The sequence below is a fragment of the Bombus fervidus genome, chromosome 9 (genome assembly GCF_041682495.2).
Source record: "Bombus fervidus isolate BK054 chromosome 9, iyBomFerv1, whole genome shotgun sequence".
In the NCBI taxonomy this organism is placed as follows: domain Eukaryota; kingdom Metazoa; phylum Arthropoda; class Insecta; order Hymenoptera; family Apidae; genus Bombus; species Bombus fervidus.
This window is the reverse complement of record NC_091525.1, coordinates 3138316-3162233: the sequence shown is the minus strand read 5'-3', so window position 1 is coordinate 3162233 and position 23918 is coordinate 3138316. Positions and strand designations below refer to the sequence as shown.

General features: G+C 37.1%; 3 protein-coding genes across 5 annotated transcripts in view; 2 read left to right on the top strand and 1 right to left on the bottom strand.

The window, feature by feature from the left end:
• The first annotated feature begins 1061 nt into the window (after positions 1-1061).
• Positions 1062-7146, top strand: LOC139991240 (uncharacterized). Its single transcript, XM_072011207.1, has 4 exons — positions 1062-2204; positions 2624-2782; positions 5351-5454; positions 6490-7146. The coding sequence occupies exons 1-4, from the start codon at positions 1760-1762 to the stop codon at positions 6793-6795; spliced, it is 1014 nt and encodes a 337-aa protein (XP_071867308.1). The 5' UTR covers positions 1062-1759; the 3' UTR covers positions 6796-7146.
• Positions 7147-7323: 177 nt separating this feature from the next.
• On the bottom strand, positions 7324-8731 carry LOC139991090 (uncharacterized). Its single transcript, XM_072010905.1, has 2 exons — positions 8608-8731; positions 7324-8545 (listed from the first exon to the last, which is right to left on the bottom strand). Exons 1-2 carry the CDS (start codon positions 8729-8731, stop codon positions 7524-7526), a joined length of 1146 nt encoding a protein of 381 aa, XP_071867006.1. The 3' UTR covers positions 7324-7523.
• A 905-nt stretch (positions 8732-9636) lies between these two features.
• Kuz (zinc-dependent metalloprotease kuz) overlaps positions 9637-23918 on the top strand; it is a 94789-nt gene continuing 80507 nt past the window's right edge. For all 3 annotated transcript variants that reach the window (XM_072011206.1, XM_072011205.1, XM_072011204.1), the window contains exon 1: positions 9637-10482. In XM_072011206.1, the coding sequence (XP_071867307.1) occupies positions 10404-10482 (79 nt within the window). In that variant the 5' untranslated portion in view covers positions 9637-10403. The remainder of the gene's footprint in view (positions 10483-23918) is intronic.

The following is a 23918-nucleotide window of genomic DNA, read 5'->3' as shown; positions in this document are numbered from 1 at the left end:
ATGAAACAACTAGATATAACAGTGTTTGCTATATTAGGAGTGATAAGAAACGTAAATTTTTATAAAATATACAGATTTTATAGAAATTTGACACGTTTATACAGGACGTGTGATATGAAAATTCTTTTTCGCGCTGTTTAAAGTATTGATAAAATATCTAAACCAGCCCGTGAGAACCACTGTAAGAAATTTGGTAAACGCGTGAAGAAGTGTTTTGCGGTACTTTTTCACGTCGTTCTCTGTATGGCAGAAGCGTTTATCCATAGCCGTAGAGTAGAGTGTACATACATATATGGGATAGAGAAGGAACCATTAGTTTGCTGACATAAAGCCCTGAAATAGAGGGGTCGAAGAAGGCGGACGCTACGGAAGAGCATGCGCCTCCGAGAGCCAATCACAGCTTCGCTTTCTGATCCCTGATGAATTCTTTTTCGGTAGATGAAGTTTGCTACTGCGCATATCACCCTATTAAACTGTAATGTATAATATCTTGGATATATCTTCAAGATAGTGTACGTAAAGATGACAATGACGATGTTCTTATATCGAATTACGTGATAGTGATATCACGTAAAATAGAATTTCACGTTTGATCGTGTTTCATTCCCCGGATGACCGTCTTAAGATAAATCTGCGTTTCGAACGGTCAATTAACGATTTACGTAAAACGAGCGACACTAGAAATGAAATCTGGATACCAGAATGGAATGGAAATGGAAAATGGATTTTATATTCGATCAAAACTATCGACATAGGCTAGCGGCATATTGCAGCAGACAAATTTAAACCTTTAAATAAAAGAAGAATAATCTGTCTCATATATCTAAGTTCAAGCTGAACATATCGTACTATAGTTTAGTTCTTTACGGCAAACTTACTTACGAACTAACATCGTACGGTGTCACATGGTATCGTATAACTCTACTTTTTACTTTGTCTTTTCTCTTCTTCTTTTGATTTATTTTAAATTCGATGAATTTAAGATCGAAGAAAAATATGATTACTACGTGTAGAATTCAAGAGGCTTAAGATTGTAAGTTACAGAGGAACATATATTACTCACGTATCAAACGCTGAAGGGTAAATCGCGAAGGAAGAAGCGTCTGAAAATGTTTAGTAGCAGGATAGGTATATCGATTTATCGCAGTATATGATAGTAAAGCAACGTTAAACCAGTGTGAATAAGCTTTTGACCCCTACTCCGATCAGGTAACAGAAACAAGTGGGGGTTCCTGGTGCGAGATGTTAGTCCAGCATCGCAAGATGACCTTCCCTCAGGAACTGATGGTGGGGAAGCTGGGAGGTTCTTCTGGACCACAGACACGTGCCACCTGTCATACATATCGAAGTACTTGCTTTCGAAAGGTTGAGAGGGCGATTAGCCGTCGATTAGATGTTTAATGCGGTGCAAAGATTAACCGAAGATAAGTTTAATAAATATCGTGTTTTAAAGTAACGTATATCGAATCGCAACTCGTTTAATGTTTAACGTTTAACGTTTGACGTTTAACGAACGATACGATGGAATTGTTGTTACATTAGACTGTGTTAAAATACGAACGTACTAGTGTATAGAAATTGGTACTCGCTGTTTTAAACAACTTTGTGATCGTCATAGAAAATGTGCACAACGTGAAATAGTTTTTGAAAAAAAATCGTGAAATGCAATTTGTAAATCAAGCTTGGTGCTATCGAGCATTTTAAACGCGTGCTTAGGTCGGCTGGAATTAGAAATTAAGAACTTAGAAATAGAAGACCAATGACATTACCGACGATGGAGCTTTATCAAAATCACAATAAGGTGAGCGATGAAATCTATGATCTGCGACGGTCCTCTGTGCAACAAGATATAAAAGAGATTCGCTTTGTCGATAACGTTTACGAGCGAACGAGGGATGATCGCGAACGATTCGTGAAAACGCCAAACAACCATCAAGATACAATGGAATGTGCATCCGATTCGAGTAGCGAAAGTTACAAAGAGATTCATAGGAAGCAAATAGAAAGAAAAAATTCGTCACCGGTTGCTGCGGCTAGTGCCTTTACGATTGACAACATTCTTGGGAGACGCGAGACGAAAAATATCCAAGTACCTTCTAATTTAAATTATTCCGATGACAGAGAAGAAGATCAAGAGGAAAGAGAGGCGAAAATGGAAGAAAATCAGTTTATCAGACCGACGGCCGTATCGGCTACGCAATCCGGTAAAACAATTATAACAATAAAGTATTAATTCCTTCCCTTGTTCTCTGGTATCTCGGTCTTTGATTATTTGTCAGATTTAGAAAAGCAGATAATATATTTTGTTACACTGCGAGGATAAACTTGCTTGTTTACGTTCAACTCTAGTTATTTATTATGCAAAATTATCGTGTCTAGGCTTAATGTTAATGATTTAAAAGAATTTTGGAATATTTATTAATGTCTCTGTATAATTACTATATTATTCTACGACCGTTCGTAAAATCCAATGTTTTACAGTCTTTCGATGAGAATGAATCTTCCCGCAAAGAATCAGCCAAGTATTTTGTAATAGATATAGACAAAAGATAACAAAAACTGATGAAAAGAACTAACAAAAATTCAGCTCACAATACGCCGGATAAATTATTTGTTTTTACAGATATGAACACAGGATTATACGCATCAGCAGGATTGTCGTATTCGGAAGTCACACTTTCAGATCCTTCCGCGTATTCAGCGACATCCCTTGCTTCTGCATCCATTTTATATAATAGTTGGTTCGCTCAATCAAAACCTGGCCAACTGTTTGGTCTACAAGGTGAGTTCGGTCAATCTGTTATACCAATCGTTGTTATATGTTTGACTAGCTTAAAAATTGAATCACAAATTATGCAACATGACGTGGAATTTCTACCACGATACCTGAAAACTATAACTTAACAAATTTTCTGTTGAGGCATAAAACGTTTGCGAGCAATTCTTTTTTATTATGACAAAAGATTCTAATTACCTGTTCGTAATAACTTATCGGCGTAATTCCATTTTCGCGAACAATGCCGAGAAAAGCGAAATCGGTGCGTTCTTTCTCGGCTCAAAGGGAATATTGGAGATTACTCGAGGCGTCTATAGTAACAGCTTTTCGACACGCGAACGTCACATTAACAGCTAGGGTGTTGTATCCCCTTAATTTTGCTGTATTACCGGCCAGGTGTAAAATATTTCGTTGTTCGAGTATCGAGCTTTTGTTATTTTTGTATATTAAATTGTTTAGCCTTGTTCTTGTCTAACGTACTAATATTCGGATATAGAGTATGCCTTTCGAGGAATGTTATAAAAATATTGCTTGTGCCGAGCAAACCAGGTACATGCAGAAAGAAAGGTTGCTAGATTTCGAAATAGTATACGTGTTGTACTATTTGATTACAGTTACATACATATATATATTATATAAAATTACCGAGACTCATAGCTCTTGTACCAAACAAACGTGAGCGGACAAACTTGTCGTTGTCTATTACGTTACTTGTCGATCTAATACATACTTAAGCAAGTTTCTTTCATATCGACTTCGTATAACTCTGAAAATAAGCGAATAATATACGTCGGAGACTTCAATCCGCCATCGTTGTTTCTCTTCTTTCGCTACTATCCGCCATGCTGTTAGAAGCCCATTTATCAGCGACGTTACTCTAACTACCTTCCGGAGAAGTGCTAAATGTCTGCGTACACTCGTAAATCTTTACTCCGTCAGTTTTCTTTCTTCGTCGCTACGTTCCCTTTTTGGCCAATAGTTCCTGGACTTCTAGGAAATATGATCAATTCGCACGAACAATTCGTTCCGATTAATGGAAACGATTGTCTATTATGGCAATTCGATTAATTCGAATAGATGTATGGAAGTCGATTGATTCGTGCAAGCGTAATAACTTGAATAAAGTTTCATTCCAAAGAGACATAGTCATAAATATATACATATAACTTAATGTTAACTAATGCTAAATAACAAATAAAGATGGCTTTTTGTTGCCTCCTATTTCTTGTTTTCACGTAAACCATATTATTTTTTCATTTTCTCTACTTTCCTATTCGTAATTTCATTGTATTTTTTTGTTCAGTTCGATTTCCTTGAAAATGTGTTTTATTTATAGTTTAAACATAGCGAGAGGGGAAGTCGTAGATGTATGGAAAATTGCTGAGAAGCAAAGCATTGCTATTTGTAGCAGTCTTCGATACGCTCGAAAGATTTACAAGAAAATACAAAAGGTCTTGTGTGCAAACATGCGACATCTATTTGTTGGTTTAGAGTGTAAGGGCCGAGTAGCTAACTGAACGTTAAACAAGGGGAAAAAGAAGAAGTCTCTATTTCTATGTGAAGTCATCGCGATTTTCAGAATTCGAGGATAACCATTTTACCAGAAACGATTATAACCATTTTACGAGACTGGCAAATGTCAAAAAATTATATTTCAAAATGACCGTTACGATTTCTCCATTGACATCGTAATAGATATCCATTATAAAGTTGGATGGCTTTCGATTTCATTATATTATCATATACAATCGAATCCTTCTAAATAATAAAGTAAGTAATATTTATGGTTTATCCAATTTAATTGAAGAACATAAACGAAAAATGTACATTCTGTTGTACATTCGAATATAACATCAACGTGTATATTTAATTAAGTAATCATTTTTTATTAAGATTATACCGTCATGATATTATATTTTTAATATTTGTAAACATAAATTTGTAAAATTTAGTCGCTGTTAAGCCTATTTGTAGCAACATACATATTTTATTAGCATACATATTTGAAGCAACAATGAAGTTGTTAGCGTGAAAATTGTACAATTATAATTAATACGTTCTCTTTGTGTATTTTTTTATGTCAGATATACCGCAGTGTCATATTATCTAAATGTGACTAACAACGGTATAATACCTCATATAACCCCTTGAACGGAAATATGTGGAACTTCTTTGCACTATAATGATAATCGCATCCAAACGTTCTCGGTATAAACTGTTTGTCCAGCTCTTTGCCACATTCTGCCTCGTATTGACAGTAAGATGTCACACGTTCCTCAAACAATCCCACATGTTTTAGACACGCTTGGTAACTCTAGTCGTGGTCCAATGAGCAGGCCGAATCGAAGAAAGTGGTAATTGAGTACAAGCTGGCGAAGTTAGTGAAACAATTAAGAGACATGATTATAATGTTAAATTTTTATTATCACAACTATAAATCTTCGAGAATGTCAACTGTCATCTCTTTGGACGTGCATAGTCAATTTAATACTTAATTTCACTGAAATTCTCATGCTTACAATTAGAGGAAGATATTCCTATCCTTTAAATACTGTGAAATATAAAATGTTTTAGCGCCCAAACCGAGTGGCAGACGATCGAGAAAACCTGGGATCGACAGAAAACCACGTCAAGCATACAGTGCGAAACAGTTGGAAAGACTTGAAGCGGAATTTAAGGTATATTAAAAGTATATTTTTCAATTAAAATATTTAACAACTGCATAAATAATTTTACTTTTGTTGTTTTATTGCACACGTGCAACAATCACTTTATTAATTTCATCATTATCAAAAAGAAATTTTCGACAAAGAAAGCTACAGAGTACTAATTTTGCACAAGTTGTTATCATTTACAGAACATTTTTTCGTTTTCACCTACCATAAGCAACGAATAAATTTACAGATTCTTTGTTCTACAGAAATCGCAATTAAAATTCAACAAATTGTTAAAGTTATTGAAGTTTCAAAAAGTAAACTATTATACTGTGTCAGATACGAATCCATGTGACACGAACGTTCTTATTACAAAAGAAAAAGCTGGTACATAATCAAAGAGGTCAATAGAGATAAGCTGGCAACTTTTTCTTTCTCTATTTAACTTAGATATGTTCATAATTCTAGAAAATAATTATGAGCAAACTTCACGGTTGACTAAAATTTGTACAAAACAGTATCCATCGTGTAAGGTGTAAACATTAAACCAATTGACCTATACTTTTACACACGTGCTAAGAAAACATATTCCTATACTAAATATTTTCTGTTTAACCGTTTACTAACGTCAAAAAATTCACGCGAGTTTCGAAATGTCACTCTCACAACGATCCTCAGTTTGTCAAATATCTTTTTACGTTATTTGTCTTGTTGAGAATTGTGACTAAATTCACAACTTTAAAATAAGGTAAAATAAGTCGTTTGCACTTTGAATATTCGCATCCGTTGTTTCGATTAATTAAAATGTCAATAAAAATAGTATAAAATCTCAACACTGTGGGTTTATTTTAGACGAAACATGCCCCTTAAATAAGTGAAATTTTCCATATGGGTTTTATGACTGTTTAAATGATAATGACAATAAAGACCAAAATATTTGAATTAAAATAATAATTTTCTATGAAGATTCTATTGAGCAAGAAGTAAAATTGGTTCGGTCGTTAGAAATGATGGAGTTGCAATCTATAAGAGAAGTTAATAGATACGTTTCTTTTGTAGATCGACAAGTATTTAAGCGTGAGCAAACGAATGGAACTGTCGAAATCCCTAAATTTGACAGAAGTACAAATAAAAACATGGTTTCAAAATCGTCGCACCAAGTGGAAGAAACAACTTACCTCCAGATTGAAGATCGCCCAAAGGCAAGGGCTTTTCCCATCAGCATACTTTCCACCAGCTCAGTACTCTTTATTACCGTACTACACTACGCCGCTTGTGTTTGGAACTTCAGCGTCAGATGACGCCAATATTAACGCGATGGCGATACCGTCACGATCTGTGGCATCATCGCCGGATGCTGTTTGAACGAATATCGATTCGAACTACTTAGCCGACATGAGACACGAGCGCGAATCAAGTGCAATGTACCTCGTCTATGGTGCGATTAAGACTCAATTTCTCGATACAACGTATATACTTACGATGATTTCATACTGACGACTGAAGACATGCTGGACGTCTAGCGCATATATATTTTCTTTCTAATAGTTTTAATTGTTAGTTAGACAGCTGTAAAATACAAATTTATGTTACCAAAAATGCATGAGGTAAAAATTTTGTGTACATAAATTACAACTACAATAAATAAAACATAAAAAGAATCTTTGCTTGTCTCGGAGTATGATGTATCTGTGGAATGCTCAGTGGAAGAAAGTTAAACGACGAAGGAAAGCATGAAGATTAAGCTATCCAGAATAAAAACATTTCCCGAGAATCAAACTAATTTATTTATATAGTATTATACAAAATATGCAAAAAAGAATTATACACGACTGTGTTTAAGTTATAAATAGTATTAGGTAAGATACCTAATACTATGTGCGTAGGAACGAACATAGGTCTTCCTTAAATCAAACGAAGAAAGGACTTTTCTGAACGTTATTTGGATTGACTTTCCGAGACGAGCTTAGGTGCTTTATAGGAATCTTCGTCAACAAGCGAAGTTTCAAATCTTCACCCGTACGGACGTGTGAAACTGAATATCTTTTTATCAAATAAAACGTTTTTTCGTTTGTCATCGATTTTTTATCATTTTACGTTAGATTAGCGTCGGTTACGCAGTTGGCCCCACGCTTTGTTCTACATTGTGGTATATTATTATGTTTCATCGATTTATCTGTTCCGCAAGCAACGGTTCGTACTTTTGGATACGCGGGAAATTTCAATCTTGGAAGAATATTAAGCTTTTTATTAAGCTTTAACTTCGGCCTTGATCTTCTGCTCTTTTTTTTATCAGGGTGCAGAGTACCCATATCGCGCATTTTTACTTTAACAGATGACTGTACAGTTCTAACATGCATAGTTGGGCTACAACTTTTGTCACAGGTTAATGTTTCTTTGGTAGTAGCTTGTATGGACATATGGAACTTTCCTATCTTGGACATTGCTGCCGCGATCGCCATTGTATTTTGAGCGCATAGATAACAACAGCTTTTGGTGAAATCTATCCCTAACTCAGAAGCATGATCATTGATTACTTTCTCTTCCTGATCCGTTTGAAACATACGCACAGGTGGTTCAGAAACATCTTTCTTTTTCTTCTTCTTCCTCTTCCTGATTTCCTTTGCACCTTTCGATTCATCGAATCTTTCATCCTTCTCTTCTCTCGAGGTTTCCCTAACTACGTCTTCGTGTTGTACCGGAGAAACGCGATGTTCTTCGTGTTGTACCGGAGAAACGCGACGTTCTTCGTGTTGTACCGGAGAAACACGACGTTCTTCGTATTGTATCGGTGGAACACGACGTTCTTCGTATTGTATCGGTGGAACACTACGTTCTTCGCTAAAAGTAGTCTTTTTCTTTTTTATCTTACGCTTCTTACATTTTTCTTTCAAACGTTTAAAGAAATTTGACTTGGATTTGCGCGCTCTGACTATCTTAGCTTTTTTCTTTCCGCAACATTGGGTACACCATTGGTAAATCCTCTTAGCTACATTATCAGGCCTTTTGTTAGCCGTATAATTTGCAGTTTGGACGTTCTCACTTCCCCTTTCTCCCCTTCTTTCTTTTCCTTGAATTTTCCGAGAATTCGAACCTCTTTCCGATACTGGTTGCGCTGTTACGAGACGAAATTAATAATCTAATAAAACAGAATAATGTTTTATGCAATAAATTTACTTGAACTGTATTCCGATGAATTTCGCGTAACGGTCTGTGTAGGTTTAAAACCATTTCTTTCTTCGTTATTCCGTCTATTATATTTGGGATATTGATTTATATTTGCAAATTGAATCTCTGACATCGTTGTTATTGAACAAGACAGAGTGCTAAACTATACTGGTATTATGGATCAACGATTAAGTTACAATTAATCGATAATGGATGCATCTATTGTCAAGAAAAGATCGCATTTCCTTCTATATAAAAATCTGTATATTTTTTATTGTGTATAGCTTTCGCAAAGATAATTTTATCACCGATGAAAGGTTAGTTTTTTATTTGTATAGTTACATTTGTATCTATTATAATATATACAAGTATTATTAATAACAAAATTATTTACCGAAATTTTGTGCAAATGAACAATGAATCATGTTGTGATAGGTGATGTTAAAATTTGGTCCATATTGGGATTTTAAAACTCCCGGTTATATGAGGACTCGAAGGGCGCCCAACCACATAAATGTAAAAGTTTCTATCTCCGCATAAGCTTAGCACGCATATTTTTATCAGAGAGGAAATTTACTCTCTGTTTTCATCTTGCGCTTTGAAAATATTTCCACTAGTTTACAGATAAATTATCAATTACTATTTTATAAAGCAATACGATAATTCGTGTTTTGTATCTGTTTATGCTCATTCTCCTTCAATATGATGTATTTTTAGCAGCTGCCAAAGAACATCGATGAAATTGAAATTAAAATTGACGATAAAATTTGTGTAAAAATGCCTATACTATTATTTAATATTATATGTATTGCGATATTTATTTCGATGTTAGACGCATGTTTACATGCAATAAAGAATTATGTAAGAAACGATTAAGCTGGACCAGGCTGAACGTTTAACGTCACTGGTTGTGATCGTGAACACGAATGACGTCACGCGTTTAGGATAGCACGTATGGAACAAAGTGATAACTGTTGCCCTCTGACCATGGAGCGGCGAACTAACGGTACATGATAAACGAGACAGGGGAATCAAAGTCGCAGCGGTGGTAGGACTGTCAGTGGCAACGGTGGCGACTAGCCGATGTCGTGTGTGTGTTTTGTTGCTGATGCGATGCGTCAGCTAAATCTCAAATCATCTGGTAAAAGAGTGTGAGATAAAGAGCGGTCAGCTGTTATAACGATTGTGAGACAGCGAGGCCAAACGAATGGCAGAGAAGTAAATAGTGAAGAAATATAGGGGAAACGAGAAAGTCGAATATCGTGCAACGGAAAAAAGGTTACGAGGGGCGGATCGTCGATGGTAAGGACTGTCCGCGTGCAAGTGATAATATCGGTGGAAAACGATGGCGTAAGTTGGTCAGCTCTGAACCGAGACGTGCCGTGTGTCCTGTGTGCCGTGGCCGTCCGTCATTTTCTCTCGGTTCCCGAACGACGCGTGTGATTAGGTTGCTCCGTAAAGTCGCGCGCGCCAACAACAGTACGCGTTCCTAACGTAACGTAACGTCAGTGAAAACACCATCGGATGTGTGCTGCTGTGTGCCCGATCTAGTTGCTATGCAGGCTGAGTGCTGAATACACTGGAAATATTGGTTGGTCTTTGATCACGGTGCATCGAGTGTACGAGGCAACGTTTTGTCGGTTGTCGCTACGTCGCGTTCCCTGTATCGTCTTGTTGGAACTGTTGCCGATTACCACTCGCTACTTCCTCGCGTCGTCGCGTTGTTGTTTTGTTTATTGTTGTTTGCGCATATTCGCGAGGTGGTGCCAATATCTAGCCAACGACTTCTCATCGTGGGAGAGAATATGGTTACGATGATCAGTGATACGTGTGGATATGTTCTTTTTCTCCTGTTGCTGTTGCTGGTTCCTTATATCGAAAGCGGTAAGCGTATATAAATTTGATTTGCTTCATGCTCCTTGACATACGTTGAATCATAACGATAGAAATTAGTTAAAATCGTTAATCGCGCATCGATAGATCGGTATTTCGTGCAAAATGCACGTTCTTACGTTACTTAGTGTCTAGCCTGTGAAGTGTGCTATTGGCCCGATGACATATGCATACGCGCCTATCTATGCCCATATACATGCACAATATATGCGCGGATCCGCATCCGTGTCCAGTATGCGTGTGTGTCTCGTCCGTCTCCACGTCTCATGAATCATCCTTTCACGAAGAGCGTGTCTCGCACATTTCTCTCGGATTCTTTCAAAGGAAAACCAAGTGTTTTTTGAGAACGCTTATACTTTTTCTCTTCTTTTTTTTTTCTGCGTTAAAGTGAAATTGTCGACCATGCGAAACCGTATTCCATACATATGCCGCTTCTTCGTGTCAATATACGATTTTGTCCGTTTTTATATACTAAAATTATATTCGGTGTTTGCGGAGATGCAACATTTTACACTCTACGGTTATAAAATACAAAGGTTGAGCTCGTTATACGCCTTAATCTTTGACAAAGAATTTTTTTCAAACTTGAAACACGGATTTCCGTTCTATTTCCAAGAACGGAAAGACACACTAAGCGGGTTTTCCTGACTCACAATGAATTCGTTGAAATCATAGATAACGTTTCTTCGAATATTTATATCGCAGACTCGTAGACTGTGACAAATACAGTTTATCTTTTTAATGTTCCAATTTGATTTAATACATACGTATAATTAAATACGCGCGTGCGCTCGCGCGCGCGTATGTGTGTACACATACATGTATATGTATATATCGCGCATTGGAAAATCATTTATTTATCGCGAATTTTCATTCGTAGATTTTTCGACCTACATCTGCGAAGAATTTCTGTGTTTGATAAAGAGAGACACTCTTCTCCAGAGTGTAAATCGTAAAATTACCCCTGCCGGAAGTTCCAATTAAGGACCACTAGCTCACGTATGCGATGGTGATACTAGTTATATACTCGCGAGTGCGCCACTACGTTATCTATCTGAAACTAAAAGTCAAGCAGAAGAAAAGAGCGGAACTATTAGAGATTATTATATCAGAGAATCGCAATTTTGAAACGATCTGGTCTTTATAGCGGCAGTTTCTCTGATTTTAAACCCTTATCATTAAAATGTTTAACGATTTTGCGTCCAATTTGATATGACTTTGATCTTTATAATGTGTAAAAAGCATAATTTACATGCACAGTTATACGTTACATGTAGTAAGTCGAACATGTTGAATGGCGATGAGGATATTAGCAGCTGCCGATAAAATGGGTAACTAATATTTATTAGTTTGACGTATGATAAAACGTTGAAAAAATATCCATCCGTTAGCATCCGACGGCAAAGGGAAATGAGTTATCGTTATCATGGAATATTTTTCTGGCAATTCCGATTGCCAAGGAAAGAAGGGAATGTGAGCAAAAGGCGGCATCGGTTCGCGCAATGCATCTAGAATATAAAGACGCAGTTAACCGTGATAGGTAAGTCGTTTTGTTGGCTTCGGGGCCATATCTCAAGGACAAAGGATCGATTTTTCTTTTCCCAAGTTTTCAATTCTTCGGTGAAACTCTCTTACGATGCCCGTAGAAGGCCATAGCAACTTTGGGAAATCTTTAAGCGCGGCACGTTGCGGCCATCTTCGTATATTTCATTCGAGAAATTGCGTTGGCCTTTGGAAAATGCACGATCGAGAATTGAGTAACATAAATGTTTCACGTTGGAAATTTCACGTAACAGTTTTCGTGTAGTTGTTCCACCTAAGACAAGACTTTTTAGTTTCAGGACGATCTAGAAACGTAGTAACCTTTCGTGCAGCTTCGTTGCTACGTACGCTATCAAATACAACTTGGACGATGATAGATCGTCCCTTCGGCTAGATCGTATACTTATTTTGTTTAAGTGATTTATAAATCACATGCGCACGAGCAATGGTTTTACGTCTAATAAAATTTTATTTTATCTTACAATTAGTAACTTTACTTCAAGTTATTTCAACGTGCATTTTTCGTGTCCAATGCCAGAAATGTACTTTATCGAATTACGTGTGTAATCTACAATTAAGAAATTAATATATGCCAACTCTTTCCGTTTAATAATTCGATTTGTTTATAGGAAAGTTGCTGGTTTCAGTGAGTAGATACTGAGAGATGGATTCGATATTCGTACTGCGGTTGTCCGTAAAGCAAGCTTACTGCACAAGTTCGATAGCGAATTCAGTTAGTTAGTCAGGTTCGGCTTCTGATTTCTAACGTAATTAACTCGGTATTAAGCCGTGGTTGTCTTGTTCATAGCAAATTCAAGATTATTACCTTGTCGTAGTATATACATATGTCAGTTTTGCTTGCGCGTTTTATATCATGATATTTTTAGTATCGTGAAAGTCCCATGTATACATACATGTGTGTGTATGTAATGTTTTTACATTTTTTCAAAGTATGGTTGTAGATATTTGTGTCTTGTTTAACGAAAGAGAGGAGGAAAGAAAGAAAATTGTTTGCCACGTTATTGTTATTTTTTAATGGCTCTGTTTCGTTCGTTGCGTGCGAAATCGCTGGTATTGCGGAAATTCTTTCATTCTCAAAAAGGATCTTTTTGTTTGAATTATTTTACTGCTGCGCGCAACGTAGATAGAATTCTTTTCCAGTTTTCTGATCATCAACAACTTCGTAATTGAAATTGAAATGCGAAAATAGCGTTGAAAAATATCCTGCGGAAGCCGGTTTCAGTAAGGTCAATGCTTTCGTGCGGGTTCTAGATGAGATAGACACGGCCGTGAACACTGCTCTCTCAACAGCGGGCGGATTCGCGACGGAAACGTGACGAAACAGTTGTTATCCAGTTGTGTTGCATCACTTTTACCTCGTTGGACTTGTTCTTTGCGGACCGCGCGCTGCCGCGTCATCGTCCAGGACATACATACATATGTGAAAGAATGAAAGTCCAATAGCAATACCGCATCCCTTTGTGAAACTCAAACTTTTGCGTCTTTCGTACGTTTGACCATAAATCTTTGTTTTTCATTCGATATTATCCAAAGGAGAACTACGTAAATACATTAAAATATATTCTATATAAATATAATATGTAGAATACAAAACAGTTCAAATATTTAGTACAAAAATAGGTTTCTTTCTAGAAACAAATTTATGGACTCTAGATCGTAGAAGACGAGAAGAAAATGTTTCTTTGTTATCGAAATGTTCTTTCGCATAGTCTCTACTTTCTGCATACCAAGCTTTTAGGTATTAATATTAGCTTTTATATGACTAAAATGGAAAGAAAAGATAAAGATTATATAGAACGTTTTTACCAACTTTGTCACGCATATCGCTGTTTCGACATTTTTTAATTTGTGAGCTCATGATGTAAACATATTTGAAGCCAATTATTGAAGCCAAAGAAAATATAGGTTTAATGCGTGGCTGGTAAATTCAAAATTGTCGTATCCGTAAGAAACTAACGATGAAGTAACAACAAAAATGAAACTAGCAGTTTGACAGTCTTTTGGCACGCATCTGCGATCGTAATTCGTAGATCTATTTTCAACTCTTCAAACAGATGGTTTGCGATTAATTCTCTCTGAGCTCTTTCTCCTAAGTGGGTACTGTCACTCACCCTTCGCGCAAGCATTATCATACGCTCATACAGCCACATGTCAGAACCAAACAGATGTTCTTATAGTCAGGGGTGTTAGATAGCGTAACCCATACATAATAGACTGTGCAACAAAGTTTCCCATACAAATCTAGTTTCTGCGATTTTCTTCGGTACATAGCCGGGTACATGGTTGAAAATTCGATAATTTAAGTTTACTCGTTAGCTTAGCCGTTTGCTTAGTCATTCGCTTAGTTACATCAAGGTCAAACAAGATCTAATTTCTTTTCTTGCTGCCACGTGTTTTCATGTGATTTCAAAAATGGAAATATCTATGCTAAATTTCTTAAAATATTTAATAAACGCAAAACGGAGTTTTGTGCAAAATAACGGTGGACTAACTTATACCATTAAAATAGTATAATATCGTTCGAAAATGCAATAAATTTGAAAATGTATAATTAGTACAGCAAATCAAAGAGACCGAAGCGATCGTCTTTGTCCAGAATGTTTAGGAAGATGAACTTTAGGAGGAATTTCTGGGCAGGGATATAGAAGGATCCTAGAGAATTCAGAATTCCCGAATCAAGGGGATCTTATCTCTAAGGTATTCTGTGTTCGGGAATATAGGTGGTCGTCCTGAAACTTTCAACTCGGCATTCCTGGCACAACCGAGCTATTCGGCTTGGCTCAAGGAGCTACAGGGTTTACCCAAGGATATGCAAACGCGTACGACAGTTCACCACCGTGCCAGGTCGTATGGTCTCTTCGAGATTTTCAGCATTTTGCATCGCATACAAGAGAATACTTTTAATTCGGTCGTGGAAAAAGAAAAACGGCGCTCGTTGTTACGCAGTTTGACGCGGTGTTTCTTTGCCCCGTCCGATCTGACGCGAAGCACCATGCAAAAAGTCGACCTGAAAGAGAATTTCGCGAGTTGCGTTTCCGATTCGTAAAGATGGTGTTATTTTACTTCGATGGGTCACGACCGTCTAAGGGAGAAGTTCGCAAGGGAAAAGGCGATTGGAAAGCTTTTGGAGACCGTCCAGATTTTTGATTAGGGCAGGTTCGACGGTGGCCAAGTTATCGGTGGCTCGTTAATCAACATCTGATTTACCGTCTGCTGGTGGAGCCGGCGCTCCAAGTTTCTAGGAAAACACGCAGTCGCGGAGTTTCGTTTTTTCAGGGGGAAGTTGTAAGTGAAAGGTCAGTCGAGCCGGGCGTGGGAAGAAAGTCTGAAAGGTAGTTTTTCGAGTTGTTTTTCAGAAAATCGTGTTTCTCTTGTTAGATGCATTACGTTTACTCTAGATATTCGCCGATTTAAGTTTCACCATTTTGCAGTCCGTTTTCGGATAAGAGTTGTATAGCGTGAGGAAAAGTTTCCTCGTTTGGCTATAATTCAAACTAGACCCGCGTTTAGTCGCAATATTATCTGCTGCTGCGCAAAGTCTTTAAAATAGTAAAGAGTAGAAGAAAGTTTGGACTATCCATATTGGCATAAATAACGTGGTGGGTAATACACACCTTAAAATTCTCACGATAGAACGGGAATATTTACCGAAAAGTTTCCTAATGCGAACAAGAATTTTATAAATAGGAGAAACAACGTATTTCGTTGGAAGCTATATATATAGTCTCTTTGCGTACGATGAAAATTTTGAACCAAAAAATTGAGACAAAAGATCGACGATATCGATGAGATATGATTTTGTCCTTCGTGGCTGAATACTTGATGTACTTTACGTGGAAAGACCGCGTATAGGTATCTAACCACGCGTGCGGATGGACGTCTCTTTCTACGGTTACTCTCGCTAGATGTTGTCGATCTAATTGCACGCAACTCGTAGATATTTGCGTCGCAAAGCGAGAACACAACCGTGTGAGAAATGAATCTGCCGATAGTTTTCGCCTTTCGTCGCCCTATTCACTCATGGTTTACGCATATTCATATCGGAGATATCACGATAGGTAAATTCGTTCGTCGATGCGAATAAAACTACGTACGACGAACGGGTATTTTCATTCGCGATGATTATATCACACTGCGGGATGGTGTTGTATGCCCCACAAGAAATAGTTGTAGGTTTAATAACTCGTTTTTCCGCTGACGAAAGTGCATTTGATTTGAATAGTCGTGCGTTTGGCTTTCGATATGGAGCGATGGGTAAAGACTTAACGATCGTCCACCGATATTCCAAATTTTTGATTGGGAGGTCAAGACAAAAATTGAGACTACTTAGCTAATGAATCTTAGCGACTACCATTGAGCAACTCGTATCGTAATTATCAGAAGGATTTGGGATTTGTAATTTCCTTCTGTTTCGAGACGTTTATTTGGAACGTGATTTTCTCGGTGATAACGGCGAGGATAACGAGGATAAGAAAATCGTTTGCCATGGAAATGTTTTAAAACGTAACAAATTTTGTAAGTTTAACGGATCGTAAGTTTAAAAATCGTTTGTTCAACTACGCTACGTTTACGCACTTTGTAGCCTACAAGTTGGCGATCGTAAGTCAATCAACGGTCATTCGTTCCATTTTAGTTTCTTGGTTATACTCGCGAGGTTTCGGTGTGAAATGTTCCTTCCTTTAATGCTATAATAGTCAGCCTGTAGATGTAATGGTCCGGGAATAATGCTCGAAAGTTCCTCGCCCATTCGTGGACTATCTGGCCGATATAAATCCTGTCTATCTCGTAATCGAAATCCATGCCGGCGGCACTCTCCTCCCCTATAAGAGATCCTTTGTTCTCGACTTAAATCTTTGAGTTTAACCGAGCAACCTCCTGATTCTGGAATTCGCACGAGGACGAAACCAAAGAGAGATGTTACCTCAACGTTTTACGTATTTGCGTATCCCGAGTGCAATGGTATTCTCCAAGTGGAGATGCCAGAGTCATTAGAAACTAAGAAAACTGAGTTTTAGTCATTCAATTTTCCACGATCCGCTGAAATTGGACGCGACTAGTTCTTCCTACAGTTTAGCAGACTAGTACAGACTCACTGTAACGCGTTATTCGAAAGTGAATTGTTACCGATGTGTCCTTTGATACGCAGAGTTGCTGAAACTCCATTTTCATCATGAATGGAAACGTTTACGTAATAACGTTCCTCTGGTGAATCGTGTTCTGTAACTTTCGTAAGATAATCGTTGATACTGGCGTTACCGAGGATTACGCACATATATTCGATGAATGGCCATTATAACGACGCAGAGCGTCTCGCGGTGTATGCGAAAGGCCAGGAAACACGTTGTCGAAGCTGATCGAAGCGGGTTAATTTTCTACATCCATTCGGCGATTGGCACGCACGCCGTATGAAATATCAACATCGTAGATACGATCATAGGTGTTGTGATGTCGTGGACATAGTCACCGGGGTATTGTAAATTTCCGGTACGTGCCGCTTCCTGTTCCCCTTTGTTTGTCTTTACTGGTAAAAGCGTGGCGTGTCGATCGACCAAAATAATATCGGCTAATTCAACTTTGCGAGCGCGCACCGTGCCTCGTATCCCAATCTTTACCCTTTCTCTGCTTCTTTCCTTATTCCTGTCCTTTTCATTTCCTTTCTTCCCCTTGTACCTGACTTTGTTGCTTCTATTATTCGCTCGCATTCCCAACCTTTTCCTCTTCGCGATTCAGAGTTGCAATAAATTGGTCTCCTATTATTTCTCCTTTCTCTCCGCTTAAGTCGTTCGAAAGCCGGAAACGAAATTTAACCGCCCTTATTACGGAGTTATTATAACTTGCATTTTCGTTAATGCTCCTGAAAAAGCAGGTGGTTACGCGAAAGCCGACAAAAGTTGGCAAGAAATTAAAAGCACCGAAATTAATGCGGCAAGTTTCGCATGCGAGATAAATGCAAGAGTCTCCCAAGAGTCACGATACGAAACGAGCATCGTTCCAAAAATGTCCGACTTAATTTAGAGATCGTATGACAATCGTGACTGCGATAATATCGAAAATTATTGAACGAAGATTCTTTACTAATCCCAAGTCCGCGCTGTTCGATAAGCGCTTGCGTTCGTATTCTGCTTGTGCACTGTATACGCAGCAATTGCACGAGATAAAACCAGAAAATATGTCCGCACATCGATGTAACGCAATTTTCGATATCATCTGTTTAAGTACACAAATACCGAAACTTACCGTTTTATGCATTAATTATTTAACATATAACAATTAAATTTATCAGTGGTATAAAACACGACGTTAGCATATTGACGTTATTTCGCTCAATTTCTTTATCGTTATTTTAAATCAACTACCGTGCGGTAAATCTTATATATTAAACCTATATTATATATAATATATTAGACCTTTATATATACATTAAATGTTGATACGAATATGAAGTAAGTTTTATTATATAGTAACATGTGAAGTCTGCCTGATCTTGTTGTTCATCTCAATTTTTTTAAACCTATTTTTCTTTTGATAGAAATCTTTCTTTCATTCGTATTTGCACGATTGCAACTTCTTAACACTTTTATACATAAACTCGTCTTTTTTACGAGAATGCGTCGATATAATACTAAATAATTTATTTGGGCACTGTCACGATCACCGTGAGGATTGTTATCAGGTGTTGCGTTTTTCCCCTTTCGTAGATGGTAAACACTATTCGAAAAGTATAGAAGCAACTATCGTATTTCCAATTATCCAATTTCAAATATTCGCACTGATAGGACTTAATTGTCTCACTTTGAATCGCAAGCCGCGAATGCTCCAAGTCGGTCGAGATTCGATAACATGATTCACCAACGAAGGATACGTGTCGCCTTTGTCCGAGTAATTGAGGTCTGTCCTATCTTTCCTCGCTATCTCCGCGCTGAAGATATTCCATGACTATTCGCAAGCTGTGCCTTTTCTCTCTCTCCTCTCTTCTCTCTTCTCAATTTTCACATCTTATTTTTTTCAAACTGATTTCGTTTCTTGATTACTACATTTTTTCATAGATTTCGGTGTAACGAGCGTGGCGATAAAATAAAGCTTTTCGTTTGATCCGTAGCATGCTTGAATTCTTTGGAATCGCGATAAACTCACACTCTCGTTGTTTCGTACGGGTTAGACCTAGGTACGACGTGGATAAAACGACTTTTCGAATTTCCGAAAAACATAGGGATACGATGCAGGCAGCTGGATGACCGAAATGGATGAGTGATTCGATTTCAGTACATAGGGGTTGTGTCGAACGCTACGGACAGTGCGCATTTAATTAAATTTTTGTTTTCCTCTTGCTTCCCCCATACGTCTCTTTTTCTGTTTTTTTTTTCTTTTTTATTTTATTTTTCTCTGCCTCATGGTACGTATACACAATAATACAGTGTCGAAAGAGTTCGAGTGTACTTTCATCGATCGATACAGTTGCACTTTACTCCTCAACGGAAATCTAGTATATTTTTTCCTTTCGGAATTTCAAAACTATCTTTTGTATAAATTTTCCAACTTTTATTTTTTCCGCTCTTTCTTTTGATTCTTCTAATTTTGTTAGTTGCGCTTTGAGGACAGCTCGATCAAAGTTTGAAGTTTAGGAGACTCGATACTTGAAAGATATTTTCAAAATATAGAGGTTTGGAAATAAAAATTTAACCAGTGCTTCAATATTTGCGAAATTTACTGTGTTTAAGAAGCGTAACAGTGATTTAGACGTTCAGTTACGCATGCTTTGGGTTTCTACAACGTGTAATAACCGCGATACAACGTGACTTAAATTTTCTAAATATCGAAACATCTCTGTATCAAAGGAGTCTGTAACTGTATTTAACTTATATAAAGTTTCGATCGTTTATGTTCGATTGAAAGAAAGCGTTTCTTTCCAAATTTCTTCGTTTGATTTAAAGTATAGATTCCTAGTTAACAGAAATGTTCTGGCTTGTTACTATAAATAATTCGTACACGTTGGACTAAGCAGGAATTTTTCCTAGCTCTATCGATTCATCTATCGTTCATTAAAGAATATAATATCGTAGTGGAAGTTAATGTTACGGCAATCGATATTCCGTATGGCGAACCATCGAAACAGTTTGTGATTGCGTGCCGTTTGAAAACGAGTCAGGTCCGGTGAGTGTGGAAAACCGCACGCGCCTACAGAAAATCAATAACGCAGCCTCCACATGCCTGGCAAGAGAAGAGTTTTCCTCCTCTTCATGGAATACCATTGACAATGCATATCATTTTTTCGTGATAACTGATATCCCTAGCGAGATGTAAGATAGAGGATGTATGATACAAATTATCTGATAGCTTCAAGTTTCTATCTTTTAACTATCCACTTAATACTTTCGTTATGCATAAGGAAACCTGCAGTTTTTAATTGGAAGCTTTTGTTAGATCAATGTTTCAAAGACTTGAAATTTCTATCTTTTCGTAACGAGTTTTATTGACTTACGTAAACTTATACAAAAATTAGGCTTGTGGGATGTTTTACGAATTAATTTCAGTTAAAAAGAAGTATGAACGTATCTGTATCTGTATGACTAAATTAGTTTCAAGCATTAGTCCTTCATTTTGTCAAATATTTTTTAAAACACCCGTAATTTTCTTTTCAAATTTGTTAGTCAATTTCTTCGTCTCTCTCTGTCTCTCTCTCTCCCTCCCTTCCTCCCTCTCTCACAAATTGTTTATTTTTCTTTGTTAGACAGCTTTGTGAAAGAATAAGTGCGTGCGCGCGCGTGTGAGTGTATATATGTTGGGGTTTTTTGGTTAACGGTAGTACTTCGCTTTATACGTGTATGCCATCATCGTTGATGGACCGTGGATTAAGATGTTTGATAAAGCTCCATAAAGTAACAGTACTTTCACACCGTTTGAAAAATATACGGCAAATCGGGTGAAGCGATTGTCTCTCTTAGTCCTTTATTCACGCCTGAAAACGCTATATAAATGTCAACAAGAGAAAAATACAATACGATAACGCGAATTCTCGCCGAGAGACAGAGGCGAAAACAGACCTTTTATGTTTTCACAAATGTAATTTCTGTGAAGTTGCTGCTTTATACTTTTAGTATCGATAGACGATCTGGTCGCGTGTGTGTAAAACAATGGTAACTCGATGTCCGTATCATTCGTGAAATTGCGTTACCGCTCGCCCGTATTTTTCATGATTAACGAAAAAGCGAGAGTAGCTTGGCTATGTGGATCCCGGTAGCTAAAACAACCAACAAGAAATTGATAAGCGAGATGATATCGAGGAGAGAAAATGAAACGGATGAGCTGGAAACTAAGACAACAGACGGGAAAGACGACGATGAAAACGGGACTGAAAAAAGAAAAAAAAAAAAGAAACGAATAGGAAAACGAAAAAGTGTCGTGTTGTTCGCGCGCGATCCTCTTGCAGAAGAATTGGATTAAGCAAGAATTGAAGCAGAGAATCGGAAATAAGAAGTTCATGGTAGCAGGGATAGAACTCATACTAGGTTAAATTAAGTCACGTCGAATAGACGGGGTAACGTTTTCGTCTCTGTTAATTGACTTTTCGACTTGCGGCACTTTTCCTTGCAATTAGAACAGGTCGATTTCTTATTATTTTACGTTTCGCTGCTTTCCTTTGTGTCTGACATCGGAATGTATCGCAAATTGTAATTTTTTTACGTCGTTATTGGCTTAGGTTGCTTATCATTCTAATATCGTTGTTATAACATCAAACATGTGAATTCATCGAAAATCTCAAATATTTCGGACGAAATGTTCGCTCTATGAAACATAGATGTCGACAATGCGAGATAATTATCACTTGCAAATTCATCTCCCCGAACAGTACATCTATTCTTGAAGGGTTTTAATTAAGTCGTATGTCCATGTAAACTAAGTAGATTCACTTTTTCGCGAAGAGAAACGTTTCATTTTCCTTGCATTCTATTTTTTGCGTTTGCATTAACAATTGGTTGATTTTTAATTTGGACTGATTTTCGATAAAAAGTGTTAAAAATAGTTATTTTCAGATATATTTCTACTAAAAGTTTTAAACTTATAGCTAATAACCTTTGTACAATATTAAGTAATTCCTACTTTTAAGAAAGAATTTATTAACGAATTTTAGTAACCCTTGATAATTTATCTTAGAATAGAAGTTTATTCCTGTAAAACAAAATGTATGACACATAATATGTATGTACGTATATCGCAAATTAGGGAACTTTATGTGCGAACTTGGTGTATTTTAAACGCGAGTTATTGCCAGAAGCAGTTGGAAAGTTATGTGATTAAGGAAAATATTAGCCCGCAACTGCATAGTATATTTTTTTCTTTTTTTATAAATAGGTAAAGTTTTCATCATTTTTCTTGTTTGTTTGATGTATACATATACGTTTTTGGCCGTCCCACTTGAACCGTCTCCCTAAATCATCTCTATCCTTTAGACATTTCCTACCACCATCGCATATCCGCCCGATCATTTTTCTCAATTTGTACATTCGTGATCATCATTTTTCTTTTGATTATTAAATTATCAAGTTCACGATCTACACCATATTTCTTAATATGTTGACGATAGGACGGGTTTCTCAACTTTGTAACGCAACAATCTGCTTTAATCGGTCAATTTTATGGTTTCCGATTAACATCGGCCGTGGCTATTCATGGATTATGCTAAATTGCGGTGAGACTAAACTCGAAAACTTGACAGCATCAACATGCCATCTGTTGGTAGTTAAAATAGAAGGGTAGGCTGCAGGGTTACGGCGAAATTGAATCAATAAATTCGCTCTCTCCGAATGCCCCTATTTCATCCAGCTCTTCAATTGCCGCTCCAATCATGTACTAATCCAATCTTCCAATCTACCGGTGCACGTTCGGCGAAACTTTTTATCTGCTTGTGTTTTTGCATTCATTTGTTGCACATTCATACATGCAGCCGTACGTATAATCGACATAATTTTTAAATTTGTACAAATGGTAAGGCGAAAAAGAAGAGAATCGGCCGACCGCTAAATTCCTTAATCGAAAAGGTTCAGTTTTAATACTTGAATTTGCCAATTAACGAACAAGATACGACGAACTTAAGCGTAATACGAGTTAGTAATACGAAACAAACAGTATCTCTACGAAAATTTATTCTTTAATTACCGGTTATATAAACGTAAAAATATATGTAACGAATTTTTGGAATTTTTATTTGGAAAAGCGATACGAAGAAACATTCCAACATATGCTTTCCTTTCGTTCGTAAAGCGATTAGCTTAGCTTCTATACTTAAATAATAAACATTTTGCTATATCGCTGTGTACATATGTATATATTTGAATATTTTAATTAACGACACAATTTCTGTGAAAGCGAGTGACGCAGTTTTACATGATACACGATAGTACAAATACTGCGAAGATTTTTGTTTACGGTTCGCTGTGAAAATATATAATACGTCGATTTCTTTCTGTTGTAGAATTAGAAGCCACCAAGTTTTAGAATTTGATAAGAAAAATCGACGGTGTGTATTATTCACTTTGTGGATCGATAGAATTTTTTCCCCTGCTAACGAAACAGCGCGAATCGGTTAAGGTTAAACTAACAGATGGTTTCAGAGAAGGTGATCGACGTGTCACGGTTACGGGCCAACATTCTTGTAGGTAACTATTTTATAGGTTGCATCATAAAAGTTTGCGCTTTTTACGAATGCTTTACGATGTGGGGCACATGTGTAAAAATAATACCCTTAGAAAGAACCAACCACATTTGCGACGCTTCAAAGCTAATCGGTTGATGCCCGTTGAGGGTAATTACGAGAAAGTTAAGCAATCCTCTGGTGAAGTATAAGAATGCGAATAACGAGGAGCGTG

Bases quoted from the DNA above. Each gene is read 5' to 3' on its own strand.
- LOC139991240 (XM_072011207.1), top strand. From the start codon at position 1,760: ATGACATTACCGACGATGGAGCTTTATCAAAATCACAATAAGGTGAGC. The intron at 2,783-5,350 runs GTGAGTTCGGTC...AAAATGTTTTAG, and splicing joins CCAACTGTTTGGTCTACAAG to CGCCCAAACCGAGTGGCAGA. The intron at 5,455-6,489 runs GTATATTAAAAG...TTTCTTTTGTAG, and splicing joins GACTTGAAGCGGAATTTAAG to ATCGACAAGTATTTAAGCGT.
- LOC139991090 (XM_072010905.1), bottom strand. From the start codon at position 8,731: ATGTCAGAGATTCAATTTGCAAATATAAATCAATATCCCAAATATAAT. The intron at 8,546-8,607 runs GTAAATTTATTG...GTCTCGTAACAG, and splicing joins TTCATCGGAATACAGTTCAA to CGCAACCAGTATCGGAAAGA.